This window comes from Ambystoma mexicanum, chromosome 14, assembly GCF_040938575.1.
Source record: "Ambystoma mexicanum isolate Mex_15411 chromosome 14, UKY_AmexF1_1, whole genome shotgun sequence".
NCBI lineage: Eukaryota > Metazoa > Chordata > Amphibia > Caudata > Ambystomatidae > Ambystoma > Ambystoma mexicanum.
Window position 1 is genome coordinate 206,359,871 of NC_090940.1, and position 18,518 is coordinate 206,378,388.

At 48.7% G+C, this 18,518-nt stretch overlaps 1 protein-coding gene across 2 annotated transcripts in view; it reads left to right on the forward strand.

Moving 5' to 3' along the window:
* The window catches only part of HIF1A (hypoxia inducible factor 1 subunit alpha), a 650,717-nt gene that overhangs the window by 344,162 nt on the left and 288,037 nt on the right, over positions 1–18,518 (forward strand). For both annotated transcript variants that reach the window (XM_069638929.1, XM_069638928.1), the window contains exon 10: positions 3,751–4,031. In XM_069638929.1, the coding sequence (XP_069495030.1) occupies positions 3,751–4,031 (281 nt within the window). The remainder of the gene's footprint in view (positions 1–3,750; positions 4,032–18,518) is intronic.

Here is an 18,518-nt window from a genome sequence, read left to right on the forward strand (position 1 = left end):
TTCCCACTCTCCCCCTCCCTTCCTTATCTGTTTTAGCTCTTGCACTATCTGAAATGTCGTCAGGCCGAGTACGATAGTTAATTTCACATCCTTACTGTTCATGGCCTGTAAGAATGTCATTGTTTTTTCCCTTGTTCCCTCCCTTGCCTTGAAGCGCTTTGAAACACATTGTGTATAGGCGCTATATAAATAAAAATAAACTATCATATCAGTTGCTTTAAGTTGTTAGTGTTAGGGACGGAAGTAGGCTTTTCGAGATGTGACAGTTTACAATTTGAACATTCTGACCATTTTCCTAATTTTCTTAGAGGCAGGGAAATCCCTCTTTATTTCAATGACAAAGGCATTTTCCAACCCCTTTTTATGATAGGTTTCTGCCCATAAACATACCGCTATTGTGGTAGAGCCTTCCTTCTGCACCCTCACACTTGTAATAACTTTATTCCAGCCTTTTTTAAAGAGTCCAACCCTAGCTTATGCAGCTCTCTGTGTAGGGTATAAGGTTCAGTGGGGCAGAGTCCAGAAGGAGTCTCTTCCAGTATTGCAGATAAGTAAAGTTAGTTTCACAAAGGCAAGTAAATCGGGGCGTTCCGTTGTAGGTATGCCCCAAGGACCATTGCCCTAAGGCAGGGTTAGAATACAATGGGTGGTCCACCCTAATATAGCTCCATGGGGGGCCTGGAGGGGTGCGAGATTGCTATCTGCAGCTCCAAGAATCACAGGATCAATCAAACAACCAAAAGGTAAGTTGTATCAGGGGTAGGACAGTACCTTCAGGTGAAGAAGCATATGCTGCAGGACGGTTCCAGTGGTTAGGCGACAGCAGAGCCGGTCACTGGTTTCTCTGTCTTAGTGACAGAAGAAAGGGCTTCAGTGGATCTGGCGACAGCTCTTGTGCAGATGGACGCCCAGCAAAGAAACTTCTCGGTTCTGGCTTGTTGGCACCTTTTTTCTGGCTTGGTTGAAGGATGGTTGTCGCGGCAGGTGGCTGTTCCCAGTTTCTCGTTCCTAGTCTCGGGTGAGGTAAGCATTTTGGTGCTGGATCAGGTTACTGCATGATTTAAACGATGCCCACCAAGTTTCAGGCGAAACCGCGCTTCAGGATACGATGCACAGTGATGCAGCTGAGGTCCCAGTATATTGGCGAATTGCAGGCCATGGAGGTCGTAGCTCTTCAAGGGATGGTGCAAAATGAAATTAGTCTTGGGACTGGTTAGGCCCTCCACCACGTGGGAGGAAGCCGTTGTCTTTGTATCTTCCCTGTCACTTACACATTGAGGTCGGGTCAGCAACCAGGCTCTGGCGGTCGCTGGACATTGCTGGTGTCATCCTTATTCGTTCTTATTTGGATTCTTCTGTTCCAGTGGTCGACTTTGGGTTTCTGGTACAGGACCTCTGTATTTATAGAGCCAACCTGGCTGAGTCCACCAATCGTATCCTATGCACCATTCAAACTTGTGGGTGACTGTCCAATGGGGACAGCCAGCCTCCCAGTCTCAGCTGGTTTCTCAGGCACACTGCAGGACAAAGGACAGGGAAGTTTTGGTCCACCTCCATCACTCCCTGTCCTGCGAGTCACTCAAAGGGTCCTTGCAGGCTTTCTAAGAGAAGCCTGGTGAAGACAAGGGACAAGAAGACTCCCATCCCTCGCTAGCAGGGTAGAATACATAAGAAAGTACAGGCCATTTTGTTCAGGGCTTAGAAAAGTACAGCCACCATTTTGGGAAAATGGTGTCCTTTGTGTCCCCTACTGCAACCGCATCCTGTGATGAAAGTTCACAAAAAGTTGTCAAAAAAGGTACACCAGCCTGAACAAATAGACATATCACAGTAACCATAAAGTTACTGGCGAGTCGAGAAAAGGGACACATTGGATCCCCTCAGCACTCCACATAAGGTGGGCTGTGCAGAGCTCGCCAAAATAATTAAAACACACGAAGAATGAAAAGTATCCCTCTGTCTTGGTAACTGTAAGAATTTGCCAAGTAGAGTAAACACTATCACAGGGAAGCTGTAGGGTCTCCAGCAGCACTGCACAGAAAGTGCTGCGTGCTGCTTTAGTAAATTGTAGCGGTTTTAAAAATTGGAGGAAAGTAGGACTCCAAAATGAAATGCCAAAAGAGGTAAAAAGGGTTCCCATGATCAGAGTAAACGAATGTAAAAATGTTCCCACTCGGGAGAATCAGTCAAAAAGTTCTGGCAGACTCGCAGGTGGAGAGAATTTCGCACAAAGATGGAAATCTGCTCTAGCATCCAGACACTTTAAACTTAAGGATGATATGTCTGATACAAGGTGTTCGAATTGCAACCAGATTATGCAGTTCTAGATGACCTTAGACAATTGAGTTAATTCTCCCCCCTTCTGTGTCTAACATGCAGTAATATGGGTTCCTTCAATATGTCTTCTCCTTTTCTCATATGGGAAGGGTGATGAATTGGGATTGTGCTATGGCACTTGGGAGTGCCCAGCTATTCAGTGGCACCTCTTACAGCCACTCAATACATAGAGGACTCTCCTGCAAATGGTGTGCAGGTAGTTTCACCATGCCATGGCTCGCCCCAGTATTTAGTCCATGCTCCCTTGGAGTCCTCGTTACATGGGTTGCCAAGGGTATATTTGTTGTGACATCACTCTCCTCGGTGTGTAGACACATGCCAGTTTGAGTGAGTCGGAAAAGGTCTTTTCTTCAAAGCAAATGCTGAGGGCATAGCCAGCAAAGAACATTTGGCTGAAGTCGACACTGCTCAGGCCAAGGGAGCATAGTCCAGTCAAACAGATGGGCGAGGCAAGATGTGTGCAAGATCATGCCTTCAATAAACTCCTCCATTTAAGGTCATCTCCTGGCAAAGATTTCCATCATCACGCGTGTTAAATGTGACTAGTGGCGAACATGTGCCTTTAACTTGTGCTGTAGGTGGCATGTGAAACGGCACTCTTGGGACCACGAAAGTCCTTTGGTGGCGGACGGTTTTCATGAACGCACTTGTTGTAGAACTTCATTGCAGTTCGTCCTCTCATAACTCCCACACTGCCTTCTGCATGTCCCTGATGTGCTACATGTTCCCTTTACAGAGTATTACTTAGGTGGGAGGTTGCCATGCATTTTCGGGCTCCCTCAAAGGTCACCATTGACATATGCCATGCAGTTAGGCTTCACTCCTTATTGGGTAACTAGTTGCGCTGCATTGCCCGGTCTCCTCGAAGCGCTGGGCCAGTACCGTTTCTGATTTAGGTAGTAGAAGGGTAATCGACACATGACACTGTAAAGCAATCCCCTTCCTCTCTGCACGGGTCTCTAAAGAAGGATCTGTTGCTGACCATGGTTGGTGAGGAGGGCAGGCACCTAGAGTAGCGTATGGTAACTTCATACTACTTGTTTGAAAGGTGGTGAATGAGCAGTAAAAGCTGCTAACCTTGTCCTACCCACCCAGGTGCCTCTTCACCTTAACCCATCACACCCTCTTACTATTCAGACCTGCAAAAGCGCTAGGGGACCACTGCGATGGCGATAGTGTGCGATTGTATATTTTCTTAATGCAGTGCAACAACCGTACACTTGAGGCTTTTCTTTTTCATTTTTGGGAGACCTGAAACGTACTGAATACTCTCTTGTATGTATATATGTGTGTGTCTCTCTTCTGCCCTCTATCCTGAATTAAGATTTAACACGTTTACATAATTTGGTGTTCTCTCAATTACACACATACTCTGCGATCTAATGGCAGCTGTCGTTTCTATTCTGTTTTTAGAGTCGGATGAGCAGCCAATTGAAGATGCTCCACTATATAATGATGTCATGCTACACACACCCAACGAGAAATTGCAGAGCTTGGGAATTGCAATGTCTCCATCTTCCACCTCAGAATCCTCTAAGACACTGCGTAGTAGTGCCGACCCTGCTCTTAATAGAGAGGTGGTGGTAAAGACAGAACCGAGCAAGGAGACCCTAGGCCTTTCTTTTGTTGTTCCACAATTAAACAATCAACCAGGCAGCCCTTCAGATTCAAGCACCAGCCACAGTTCACCAGAGGTGAGTCCCTGTTTTACAAGAGACAACAGACGTCCCTTAGCCCACAGAAATATTTCAAGAATATATCAGGGGGGAACCATATTGTAATTGTTGATTGTTTGTAGAAAAATATATCCGTTTTGTGGTTTAAAAACGTTTTCCAGCTGCACTAGAGAGCCAATTAAATTAGGAGGTTGCAGGCTAGGGTGGGGGTGTGTAACATTCCTACTTGTAACCAGCCCTTCTTATAACCATAGGTTTCAGCTTCGAATCCTCCCAAAGTCTCTGGAATGGACCAATATAAACGTGGTAGAGATTGGTGCGGAACATGGCGAATCTATAAAAGAAATGTATTTATGTCAGTGCTGAACATTTGTTTAATAAGGGAATGAAAATCATTACTTTGAGTTTAAAAAAAGTGTTTGTTTTCAATTTGCGTGCAACTAGGTAAAGGGTAAGGGAGCAGGCTTGTGTGGGTTTGTAATAGACCCCTCCTTGTAACCAACATGCAAAAGACTTTTAATTATTTTAGGGGTAATTGCCTTTGATTGTATGTGCTTAGCTTCCTAAAGGCCTAATAAATATATTAGTGCTGTACTTCTGTCTAACTTGATTTGAGTGCTTTGTGGGGCTCACTGCACTATAACGCTGTTAGAATGGATTTCTAAACTCTGGCCTGGTGGTCAGAGGTTTAGGAGGCCACCCTTGTTATAGTGAACAGTGAGCAACTTCTCTGAGTTTAGCCATGCCAATCAAGGTAGCATGGAGAAAGGCCACAGCTAAATCTCAGGAGAGGTGAGTGGGGTCAAGGGCTCAAAGGTCCACAATGGGTCCACACAGTGAAACACCAAGGATTACACTTGGATAGTTCTTAAAAAATACTATTTATTTTAGGCCCAGAAGACGCACTATGAAAAATGACTACAGCAGGTCATATTATCACACAATACTTAACACTAGGAAACATGTATAATCACAAATAGTCAGTGCAGACTAATCAATTCACCCCCACAATACCTGAAAGGGAAGGTGGGTAATTAGATTTAGCACTGCCAGTCCACAGGAATTGCAAACTTGACTTATGAAGTCCAACCCTAAATTGAATGGGGCCTTGTGCCCAAATGTTCTAAGTTTCAAAGGAGTTTTTAAATGTGGGGGGTGTGGAGGGGGGTTTGGGAGGTTTCCTGTGGAAGTGAAGATGGGTCCGAAAGTCAGATGAAGACATTAACTGGTGAGTAAGACTTATTTCTAGCTTTTGGAGAGCTTTAGGCAACAAGTTTTGCCAAAGCCAAACAGTCGTAAAAACTATTAAGTTTCTCAAACTTTTAAAGGGTGGAGACAGGGGACTGGTAAGTATGGATATAACTTAACACCCTTACTCCAATTCTTTCTTAAGACTTGCCAGGTCATTGGAGGCTCGTCAGATGTCAGTTATCCGACCATTGCTTCCAGTTGAAGAAGCCGAAGTGCTGCGGGTGCAAGAATAGTTCCTGTTGTGTCCAGGATCTGTGTGCAATCTCTTCTTGTGGAACAATGCAGCAGGCACCGATGCAGGACTTCTAGGCGCTCTACCAGATGCAGGAAAGTCCGTTTTGAAGACTGTCACTGATGCACGGTGACAGCAGAGGACACAGATATCAGTCAAATCCAGCCTCCTATCTCTGGACCCCTGTATGATGGGACACTGACATTTCGGAGGATGGCTTCTTGCTGGACAAGCTGAAGACCCCTCTAGTTCTGAGCCGAAATGTGGATCGAGCTTCTACCACGATAGCCCAAACTGCATTTGGTCAGTCCACTGGATGGCGATGGCCCAGGGACACTTCCGAGGACTCCCACTTGTTGAGCTACGAGAAAAGGTTTGGACCAGTTGTTACCACCGGTCCAGAGGAGGATGAAGGACTGACAAGGGTCTTCGGAGATTAATAGTCGGGCAGGACTCCACCGGGACTGCAGCAGGAGTTGGTCCCCACCCCTCTTCAGGAAGCTTCCACAGATGTTCGTTCTTCTGCACGACTACTCAAGATACTTGGCTCCTCATCAGATCTCTGGAAACGGCAGGGCCCCTCTTCTTATCCTAAACTGCGGAGAGCACTGAATCTCAGTCCAACCAATAGAAGATCTGACATGCACACGCACTCGTCCAATCAGGGACCACTGTTGGCGAAACTCATGCATACACTTCAAACATACACAGACCAGTTTGTGGATTGGGACCAGCCATTCCCAACCCACTTCCTGACTTGCGACTCGCATGGCCTGCTCTAGCCCACGAACAGTAAGGCTTTCCTGGCTGAATGCATGGCCATAAAAGTTATTTCCTGACCTTAGAAGGCAGGAAGAATGCAAAAAGACAAGATGGCCCAGGAACAAACAAACCTTGTGGCATGACCATGTTGAGACACTAGCCACTGCTAGTAGCCAAATGCGGTAAACAAAGTAAGGCTGAAGAAAATTACAGTAAAAAGTATGAAAGAGTAACTGCTGCCACCAGTTTGATATATGGCATTTATAACGCGCCTATACACAAGTGTTTCAAGACGGCATGAGGCAAGGAAGGGGGGGGAACAAAGGGAAGGCAGACAACGATCCTACTAGGCCAGGTGTCATTCAGATCACACAAGTGCATGGGAAGGGGGAAAGGGAAAAGTGTGTGGGCGAAGGGAAAGTGGAAAGTGCAGTACATGGGATAGTAGAATGAATAAGATAAATAAAAACGGCCAGCTGGTGGCAAGTGCAGACATAAGTGCTGGTAGAGGGACTGTAGGGATACAGAAAACAGTCCCCAGGTGCAGGGGTTGCCAGTGAGGTAGTACAGGTGGGCAACTGGCGGGGCCTGAGCCCGACATCAGAAATGGTGGCCAGGTAACCAGTCCAGTTTCTGTCAGGAATTCAGCAGTGGAGAGGGGGAGAGAAAACAGAAGCAAAGAGGAAGGTTTTGAGGTGCTTCCGGAACCGGAGATGGTTCTCCTCAAGTTTTGCGGAAGGCTGTTCCAGAGGGAGGCCCCTACTGAAGAGAGTTTGTCCTTAGGCACATGTCAAAGTCATCAAAAATCCCTTTGAGGCTAGTGTAGGGTCGCACAAAAGAAACCCCATTGCACTGCATTGGAAGTTGCATTGTGCAATGTTAAAACTATTACCCAAAAAGGTAACAAAGTCAAAAGACTAAGGGAAACCTAGTTTCCTACCAGTGACAGCTTGAAAAAATAGTCAGTTTGCCCATAACCAGTGAGCAAAAGCCCAGTGAAGTGAAGCTGAAGGCTCACTTCACTGTAAAAAGTCAGTACATGGTGCAAACCAAAAACAACAAGTTTGGGGGTCCATAGAATATGGAGGGAAAGTTGCTAAAAAAAATAAAACGTTCTTAACAAACACCATCCACATAGCTCCCGAATTCTGATTTACTGCTCAGATTACCCACCTTTGAAAATAGTTTGGCTAGACCAAATTCTATCTTACTCTTTAATCAGCTACAGTATCCTCTTAGAACCCTCCAGAAGTGTTAATTGTTACACTAATTATCAGCAAACCAGTTGCAAATAAATTAACAGGTAAAATTGTAGGTAGTAAAGTGAAGACAAACTGCAAAGCAACCACAAATTCTATTCAATGCTTTAGAAGTTTAAGGCCCCATCACTTAAGAAGCAATTCCTTGCTAGGTAAGTCAGCCTACTGCCTCAGTCAAAGTCCCAGGTAAGCTCTTGTTGCAGGGTGTTGGAAGACTTGAAGGTCACAGAGTAAGTATTGGCAAAAGCCAGATGTTAAGTAAAAGTTTCAGAAGCAAAGCACTTAAAAGGATCTGAAGGTAAGGAAAGGAGGGATCGGCGGGGAATCGGGATTCTTGTCCAGAACTCCACCAATCCTGACCTGGCTCCTACAATCCCTACGGCGGGTGGCTGTGGAAACGGGTATGGAAGCTCCTGCCCCTTACTCCAGTTTTCATGAGGGAACACCACTAGAGTCCTCGGAATCGATGGTCCCCCTTCAGTCATTGGCCTGGATTCAAAGGGTCTAGGGGCCGTGGGTGCAGTGGCTGTTTTTGGCTTCGGAATTGTCCGGCGTGATTTTGGTTCTGCTCGCCAGCCAGACTTTTCCAGATCTGTGCATAATTGTTTTTTTTACAACACACTTAATGCCGAAGAGATTTCTAAGTGCAGATCCGGGATTCAAACCTGTGGTGCACTGCGTCTTCTTGCTTCCAAGACGAGCGCGTTGCCACTGAGCTATACTACCTGTGAGAAACCTGAAGGTGTCTCCCTGACTGGTCCCCAGGGATCTGTCATCCAGTTGGCCAGGACACGGCTATCGCAGTTGGATCCAGTTCATGGGGGTGGACCAGTGAGGGAGGATCACCTGGATGGGGGGTCCTCAGGGAGTGGAAGTGGGACACCAATGAGTGAGACGAGGTATCCCCCTTCTTCTAACACCTTTTCCCCATCCTGCCATGTAGGATACTCAGAAACTCTGCCCCTCTCCCCTTTTCCGACACAAACCATTTTTCACAATACAAAAGACAACGGATTAACACCAAAACCATTTAACTGACACGTCCCAGCACAAGGATCAGGCAATTGACCAAAATCACAAACTCCTGACAGCCCTTTCCCTTCCCCACAGGGATGAAAGGTGGCGCACAAGAGCACACGAGAAGCAAGGCAGACGGCACAACGAAACAGCTATCCAAGCACGGCAGTTCTAGAGGAGCAGAAAGGCGGCGAGCACCAAAAGGAGAGAAGCGACCTTTCCCTTTCCCTTTCCCTTTTCCTTTCTAACCCGACCCAGACCTGCAAAGCCTCCGCAGAAGGAATCGTAAGACGGCGAACAATAGCCAGCTTGTGTTGCAGCAGATGTCAACGGTACACCGAGCATGCCTACGCTGGTGAGCAGGACAGAGACGCCTGCTACCGTGGTACCGGCCTTGACTCCAGATGCAAGAAAAGCCAAGCGTTTCATCACAGCCGGTGAGTTGAGGGGAGAGCCGATGAGAACCCGCAAAGTGGCAGTTTAAGGAAAGTTCAAAGAACTGTTAATAGAGAAGGGAAACCCAGCTGCAGAGGGAGGGGTCCGGCACCATGTGGGTGCTCACTGGAGAAACTCTGGTTAAAGCCTGCGCTTGTTGAAACTTCTGATACCAGAAGGCCGTAGGAGAACCCCAAAGAAAGGTTTAAGTGGTCATACAGGGGTCTTGCAAAATCCTCTGTACAGTCGAAAGTCTTTGACCAGCAAATGATTAGAAAACAAGGGAAGCACAAGTTGGCAGGAGTGAACCCGATTGAGGGATGCCGATGGAAAGGGGCAAAGCCTAAAGTCCTGATGAACAGTGTTGACAAAGGAGAGCGCGACAGAGTGGTGTCCACAGTGAGCTGTTTAAAAAGACATTGCATTTTGTGAATACCATAAGTGAAGTTGATTTGAGGAAAGCCATAGTGAGCCCGACGGAGGGAGGCAAATATTCGAGAAGGGTCTGAGCCCGGAAGAGGGGGATCCAAGGGTGAAAACCCATTACCCCATGAAATAGAAATGCAACGGAAGAGATATTTTGAAGACAAGCCAGAGTGAACCCGACAGAGGAAGGCTGATATTCGAGAGGGGTCAGAGCCCGGAAGAGGGGGACCCAGGGGTAACCAATTATCCCCTCAAGTGCAATCCGAAAGGAACTTTTTCTTGATTATTTTGAATCTATCAGGCCTTCGCAAGCAAACGAGTTAAACACTGAAGGTCCTGATATTGCTAAGAACTGTTTGTGGATCTGAGCCCGAAGAGAAAAGCCTTCCAGGGGTGAAAAGTCATCCTATATACATTTGGAAACAACTTTTTGTTTGTTATTTTGACCACATCAGATCCTCGGAGGTAAGAGACCTTTTTTTCAATATAAAAGAGACTTAACCACCGAAGGTCCTGATAGTTCTGGTCCACCTGTCGTCTCATACTGGGAAAGGTCGCAAACGTGCTGTGCTCAGGAGTCCCGCCTTGTCCCGTGCTCAAAACGTGGCGAAGGGAGACCTCAGGCTTCCACATCCTGACGTATTAGTTATGAACACTTCTTTCTTTTTTTTCTTTATTTATTTATTGGTCACTTGTTAACATTATCCCACACTCTTTTTGTATTAGTTGTAAGGATTGGCAATAGGTTTTTCTTAGTATGGACTGCCTTATTATTTTTTGATGTTCGTAGCTTGCTCCCATCTTAGATTTAGGTTTAGATTAAGCGTTCTTCCAACCTACCTATACAGTTTAATAAACGCCCTTGAACTGTGATCACTTGTGTATGTCTATTCCTGATAGCATGCCTTCCTTACATAAGTGTCTTGCAGTAGGACGGCCCAGGCACTTTAGGACAGCAGCCACACCATGTCACAGCAGCAGGAGCCCCCAGTCCCCGCATACCCCCCATTTTATAACATGAGACTGGCAGCAGCGTATATCGCTCTGAACATGGGGCCGCAACACTAAGGAAGGCCCCTCTTCTACTACGGAAGGCACCTCTTCTGGTCGTAGGCCAGAAGTCGACTGCCTGTAGAGTTTCAAGTTGCAACTCGGAACAGTGAACGATGCACATGAGAGGCCTTGGACAAAGCTATTCAGCCCACAGGACTGTTCCGGGACACTTTGTGCGGCGGTCTGTACTGGTTGATCCCACCACCTCAGCAGTCGAAGCACTGACTAGGGTCTTCTTTACCAAAAGCAATCATTTGCACCATTCCAACTGGCAAGGGCTGTCTAATTGTGGACATCCTCTTGCCCTACATGTACACAGCAAGAGACATCCCATTGATGTAATGTGGATTGGGGCAAGGGTCACCCTGCCCATACAGCCAGGGTGCACACACTGTCAATTTGCCTGAGAAACTCAAGTCAGAGCCTGGGAAAGTGCTTACCATTTAAGGCATGTTCTGACCTGAGAAGGCAGGAGGAAGGGGCGAAGGACAAGATGGCAAAAGGACAGTAGGAAAAACGAATGCATTTTGACTCTATGGTACTTAAAATGGCATTGCCCGGTAAAGCATAAAATAACAAAACAGATGTGTTAAGTTAGAATTCCTATATTTTTAGGCATTCTAGGGCAACTTGTTAGGACCCCTCAATTTGCTACTTTTTCCCCCCTTCCTTTTTGAATCGTACTTATTTTTAGTGGCCAAGCGGACTTGTCCTGAAATCACCCTGCCATTACAACCCTTTATACCTTACCTTAAGATATATAGTATTGGGTTGCCCATTCCTGCAGGTGCCTCTCAGGCACCGCATTTTCTCCCCTATGGTGATTGTATCACCCTACACAGGTTTTAGGGAGCAGGTTGATGGCAGTTGTACTTTAGTTTTTGCTTCACCAAGGGTGCGAGGCATTTTACAACATTGATAGCCCAATGTGCCTTTTTGGTAGCCACTGGGGAAGCAGTGTATTTTTTTAAATGCTGCTTTTGGACATTTTGAGGTTCACAAAATGCTATTGTGGACTCACAAAGAACCAGCATGATCAGACGGCCATTGTAAAGTAACCCCATGGTTACCCTTTACAAAGCGAGGGGGCCTTAAAATGGCCGGCTGATCATGTGGTGTTATTTGTGAAACCACACTGGCACTTCATATCAGTTTCAACTGGTTTCTGCCAGTCGCAGTCCCTGAGCTGTGCCTCTGGTTTCCTGTGGGTGTTTTGGCTAAGTGGCAGTCCCATTGACCAACCTATTTGTTGGTCATCTGACCCTTTGCCCTCACTCCCCGATCAGCCCCTTTTTGCAGTGGAATTAAGGCTCTGCCTCCCTTTTTTGGTTTCCTATTCTGCTGCTTGGCTGCTTGAGGAGTTTTTCATGCTGATTCGTTTTTGCCATGTAAAGCCCTTGATCGCAGTACTGTCTGGGTGAAGTCGCTTGGGAATATCTTGGTCTGGATTTTTTGCCTCTCAAGGTCCAGTCCAGTCCGGGCTTCCTAACAACTTCTTTTGCCCCTTCACATCTGCTGGGTCAAACCTTCCACGCTGGGACCATTTTCTAGGCCATTGCCCGCTGCATCCCACTGTTTCCCGTAAGGATTTTCTATTTGGCCCTGGGTTGCTGATGTTGTCCAGAAGCGTACTGAGGCCTTGTCACCCTGCCTAATATGATGCTTATAACATCCAAAGGTTCCACCAGCCGTTGTCCCAGTCCTGGGATCATTTGTGGCATGCTGCCTTCATCCTTTGTCCACTGAGCGACCAGGGGCCCTCTTCATAGGTTCCCTCACCTTCCCAGAAATCTTCACTTCTTACTCAAAGGCTGGTGCCGTGGGAAGCTCCTTTGCCCCTTTGAGTTTTCTAGACGGTTGCTGACTCGGGAGTCAAGCCCCGGGGCACCAGATCTTGTAAACGGCACCGGGAAAAGAAGCCCAACGCTTACTGGATTGTTCTGCCTTGCTGGAGCTGTTTCCACCAAAACTGCTGATGTGATTGCATACCTTTGTGTCCTGGGGTGGGCTATTATTCGGGATACTTGCCCTCAGGTGTCCCCCTGGACCTGGGTGGAGTTTCGTTGGAGTCTCAACTGCATTTACCATAACTTCTGTTGGGGGTCTCCTGTTGTACTGCATCCCCCTCTGGGAATGCTGGTTTGTTTTTTTACCCCTGGATCTCTTCTTTGGGATCACGTCTGGCCTTCCCTCGGGTGGTTTTTCCAGAATACAAGCCATTTGGATAGAACTAATGTACCTCCATGCTCCTACATCCCATCCCCTTTCCTCTATACTGTATGGACGTCACTCTCTAGGGATGGCAGAAGCACCTTTTCACCAGAAAAATCATCTTCCCCTTTAAATTCTGATGTGGGTGGGGGCACGGCCCTGGGAGCATGCACTCCCCTGACTCCACCCACCGGTGCCACTCTCCAGTCCTCTTTTCTGCGTCGATGGGAACCGACCAGTTTCACCAGCGCTCCTGGGTTAGGTCTCCGGCCTAGTAATTCCATGCGCTCTTCCCCAGAGAAGTACTTTTGTCTTCTTTTTTCTGGTCTTTAATGGGATACCTCTGTACTCTGGCGCAACGCTCCTTCCTGGCGAATGTCGACTTCAGCGGGCTTCAGCAGGGGTCTAGCCTGTGAGGGGCTCTACCCTACGTCTGACCCCCCACGCTCTCTGCCTCCGCTGCCTTGGCCTCGACCACGGCTGGGAGGGCTGTACTGCGTGCAACGTGCTTACACCACGCACTCTGTAGAACGGGCTAGCTCGGTGGAGGGAGCTCTTCAGAAGGTCGCCTCCAGAGGACTTAAAGGAATTCGTCAAGCACAAGTCCAGGCCCCAAGGTAGGGGCAATGTTTTCATCCGCACCCCACAAAGGCGAGTCCTTTCCCAGGAAGTGTGGGAGTGGGAGACACCTATCTGGTTCTAGTACCAGTGCAGGTACCAAGGCTGTTTCAGCTACCATCCACCAGCTCGAGGGGTCGCAGATCCTACCAGTGAACACGCAGAGGGATCGTTAGATTCTATTACCGGGTTTCCGCCCTAGTACCGGACACATGTCTGAGGAGGTGTCTGTACACAGCCCTACCGGCGACGCAGCCGAGGTCGATCTGCCTAACAGGCCCCATCCTGAGGTGCAGGGTAGGCCTCAACCTCCGCCGCCAAGAGTCCTGGAAGAGGCCTGGCCCAGCTCGGCAAGCGCCACGACAGACACGTGGCATGCAGCCCCACAAGATGGGTGCTGAGCAGTGGTCGAAGTGAGCGGGAGCGGCGCTCCTCTACTTTTTTAAATTACGTTTTACAGCTCCTATACTTTTATTTTAAAAAGAAACCATTCCGGAATGGTCTCGTTTTAAAATAAAAGTATAGGAAGACGTTGCAGCTTGCTCTTTTAGTGCACTGCACTGAACGTTCCCTTAAACAGCAGGTGCAAGAGTTTGGGGATTTGGATAGTGTGTGGGAGGGCGCGTGGTGATGTAGTTTGTGGGGAGTCGGTGCAGGCCAGCAGGGAACATAGCTCCAATACTTCCGACCACTGGTGCTGAGCCAGACTAAATGGCTGCTCGCCCGATACCATCCCCTTTAGGGGACCAGATGGGACTGGTCTTCACCGAGCACGTGGCCTACGGCATACCCTTCAGCGTCACTGGGCAGATAGACCAGCAGGCAGCAAGGCAGTGTGCCCAGGTCTCGGCACCCTCAAGGCCCTGCACCGATGCCCGTGCCTCCAAGCGCTCCACCGGCCTGTGAAGATGGGTTAAAAAAAGAAATCTGGACTCTTATGAGGTCTATGCAGTTGGGCATCATCCTCAAGGATGTGATAGGGGCATGTTCCTTCAGTTCTGCTGCTAGCTCCCACTGCCACTCCGCCCTTGATTCCAGCGCCTCCGGCTCCTATGCAGCTCCAGCTGCCCACGCCAGTTACCGCTACACCGGCTTCCATGACTCCCAACAGTCCCGGCAGCCCCATATCTGCCACCGCAGCAACAGCAACTGCAGAAGCAGCCGCTGACTCCTGTCAGTACACCACAGCCCCTGGCACCCAGCACTCCTCCAGCTGACTCTGACCGGCAGGACACGGATGAGGAGGATGATCTCAAAACACCTTTGTCGGCCAAGACCTTTCATGAGTGGCTTGCAGGCCTAGCCGAATCCGGGGGTCTTGGCGGAGGTCCTCACTCTATGCACCATGGTTAGAACAGCGTTTCCAGAGCAAAAGGAAATGGTGGCACTCGCCAAAAAAGGATGGCTTAAACCCCATTCAGCACAGCCTACCAACAGGAGTCTTGATGCCAAGTTCAGGCAGATGGAGGGGGGGGGGGTCCACCCTTGCTCCTGGCACACCCACACTCCTCGATGATTGCTGCAGCATCACTCTACTCCAAGCCACAATCGTCCTTGGCTTCATCAGCCTCTGCACTCCTGGGTAAGGAGGAGAAGATCCTGGAACCATACGGTAAGAAAGTCTATTCCAAAGCTTCCCTGCATCTTCGTCAGTCCAATGCAGATGCCATGCTAGCTGCTGTCAACCAAAGACCCTGGCGGGAAATCACTGACTTCCTTCCGTTATTTCCAGTGCAAAGCCAGGTGCAATTTCAATTTGGCTGGCCTAAGCCAAGAAATTAGTGCAGGACATAATGGAGTCCACAGTGGCGCACGTTGATACCTCAGGTCATGCCATTTGCATTGCTACGGACATGAGAAGAACGGCCTGGCTCTGTGCGACCAAGTTCAACCCGGACGTCCAGGAGCATATACTGGACCTTCCCTTTGAGGGTGGCAACCTGTTCCATTCCACTACGGATGAGGAACTTGATAAGAACAACAGTTCCCAGACTGCCTAATCCTTATCCATCCTCACTAGGGCCACCCCCAAGGCATATAGCCAGACGCTCCAGTGTTCAGACAAGGGTCGGTCATTCTAAGGATTCCGGGGCTTCCAGGAAAGACGGTCCAAGCAACCAGACAGATCCCTGAGCCAGCTCGGCACAAGGCGGCGCATAAGGGCTTTTTTCAGACCACCCTCCTCAGCCCCAGCCTCGGAGGGCAAAAAGGCATGATACACCCGTCCGGATCCATGACTCTCCAGTGGGGGGCAGGCTTGCCTTTCACTCCCAACTCTGGCGTGCAAGGTTCGCGGACCCCGGGATCCTCTCGGTAGTATCCACAGGCTTTCCCCTACCCTTCCTCCTTCTCCTCTCTCCTACCCTCCGCTCCCACAGATTGGGACAGCAACTCTGTTGACAGAAATTCGCTTGCTCATAGAGTCAGGCATTGGAGGAAGTTCCAGCCTCCCAGCGGGGTCTGGGATTCTATTCACGGATGTTTGCCATACACAAGAAGAACCAGGCAGGCCTGAGTGTTGTGTTGGACCTTTCCACCTTGAACCTTTCCCTTCCTCTTCAAAAGTTCAAGATGGTTACCCCAGCGCTTATAGCGGAGACATTGTGCACGGGAGGCTGGATGTGCTCCCTGGATCTGAAGGATGCTTATCTATACATCCCTATCTGGCAACCCCATCGGTCCTTTCTGAGGTTTAGGATTGTGGATTTCCATTTCCAATACAAGGTTCTACCCTTTGGCCTCAATTCGTCCCCCAGGGTCTTTACAATAGTGATGCGGTGGCATCCCTGCCCAGGGTCACTATGTCTATCCATACCTAGACGACCACCTCCGCCCTCATGAATGCACTACACGAGTTAGGATTTTCCATCAATCTCAAGAAGTCACAGCTGGAGCTCCCGCAGAGTCTAACGTTCCTGGGCCTCATCTGGGATATGAGCTCTGAGAGAATTTTCCCCTTGGAGGACAAGGACACAGCCATCAAGAGGGCCACGGGGCATTTTCTCTGCAGAGCAGTGTCCTCAGCGTGTTGGTACCAACACCTCTTGGGCATCATGGCGGCATGTCTCCTGGCAGTGCCGCACACAAGGCTCAATATGAGGCAATTGCAGTTGCACTTTGCAGTCTCCTGGAGTCAAGAGAAGGGTTCCCATGAGGAACTGGTGAGGTAAGCATCCCACTTCGTCTCCACCAGGACATAGTCTGGTGGAGCACGGATAACAACTTGCGGATAGGCAGGCCATTGAATCAACCAACACCGCAGGCTACCATCACCACTGACTCATCCCTAGAGGGCTGGGCAGCCACCTTGGACAGCCATACAGTCCATAGGGTTTCGTCCCATCAGGAGCAGACTGCCCACATCAACTGGCTAGAGTTGATGGCCATCTGGCTTGCTCTCAAGCCTTCCTGCCGATGATCCAGTGGCAGAACGATCCTTATTGAAACGGACAGCTCCACCAGCATGTATTACATTAACAAGCAGGGTGGCACCAGGTTCCCTCCCCTTTGCACGCTAGGGGTCAGCATTTGGGAGTGGGCTCTGGCGAACAACATGCACTTGGCTGCAGTTCACCTCCCGGGGGAGTCCAACCTGGAGGCGGACAGGCTCAGCAGGCTGGGTGCGGATAACTACTAATGGCAGTTGGACGAACAGGTCCTTCAGGCGATCTTCGAGAGGTGGGCTCATCCTCAGGTGGATCTCTTTGCCTGAACCGCTTCCTTTCAAGACACACATCACGTGTGTCTTGAAAGGAAGCAGTTCAATCTTTAAGAAAAAATTGAGAAACATATTGAAGGCGTGAAGCTATTGAAAGCTGTGATTTTGTTACGGGCATATATTAAGCCACATAACATTTGGCCGCTGAAGAAGAACAGACTGGTCCATGACTAATATTTTGGTTTTCCAATAATCCAGGCCTTAAAAACAGAAGACCTACATAATTGACGAATATCAGCTTTTCAACTCTTCGAAGTAATTTTTCCACAACAATAATCATCGACCTTTTTGAATCAATTGCTGCCTTGAAAACGACCAGGGGTCGAAACACGTGTCGGCTGTTCCACATATTAAAAAGAATTTCTGCAACTTTTGAACTGTTGTCTCATTAATGATCTTGGCATCAATGCCTATTTCTTGGACTTTATAACTCAAAGGGTTTGAGCGCAGGATTTGTTGACCTTCCCAGTTTTCTATCCTATCAAGTACCCAATGCAGAGCCTTGTGGGAAGCTCTGTGGGAGGGTCTTTCTGCAGCCAACCATTTTTGCAGTGTTATTGATTTGGATCATAATATCCTATTGTTAAGCTACCATAAGAGTGGTCAATAGCGCACATACTATATACGATCCCACACCATACAGATACTGCCCCCACAAGTTAGCCCTTGCAGCATGGTTCCTAAACAGGTCACACTAAGTCATCTGCATCTGTCACAGGCTAACCTGGAGATTATACAAGGCGCTAGGAGTGGTGCTACCAGAAGCCAGTACAAAAGAAAGTGGACTAGGTTTTGCCATTGGGCGGAATCAAGGGAAGTAGTTCCATTGACCTACATGTTGGACGACATCCTTTCCTTCTCTGCACACCTCGCACATTCGGGGGTGCAGGTGGACACATGTCACACCTATCTGGCGGCCATCGGAGCTTACTGGAATTCGGAGGAGGAGGTATTTTCATCCTCTAATCCGGTGGTTAAAAGACATCTGGTGGCTTCGCCAGGCTTTACCTGCCTATCAAGAAGCCACACTTGGTGTGGGACCTCAACGTGGTCTTTGGCGCCCTGGCGCTTAAACCATTCAAACCTATGGCATCTGCGGACATCAGGCTAGTCACCATTAAGACAGCCCTCCTGGTGGGCCTTACGTCAGCACGAAGTGTCAGTGAAATCCAGGCACTTGTGGCTTCAGAGCCTTACACTCAAGGTAGTGCTTAGAACTCGCCTTGCATTCTTACCTTAGGTGGTCTCCTCTTTTCACCTGAATGAGGAGATAGTGTTACCTACTTTCTTCGCGGACCCTAAGGACGAAACTCGGAGGGTTCTGCACTGGGCAGAACCAGGAGCTTCCGCAAATCAGATGCTCTTTGTCACCTTCGAGGGGGTTCAAAGTCTGGCTATCAGGTTTCCAAGGCCTCCATAGCAAGGTGGATGGTTGCAGTACGAGGGGCAGCACAAACCTCTCCCAGCAAATATGCATGCCCACGCTATCAGAGCTAAGGCCACAGCGGTTGCTTTCCAGAGGC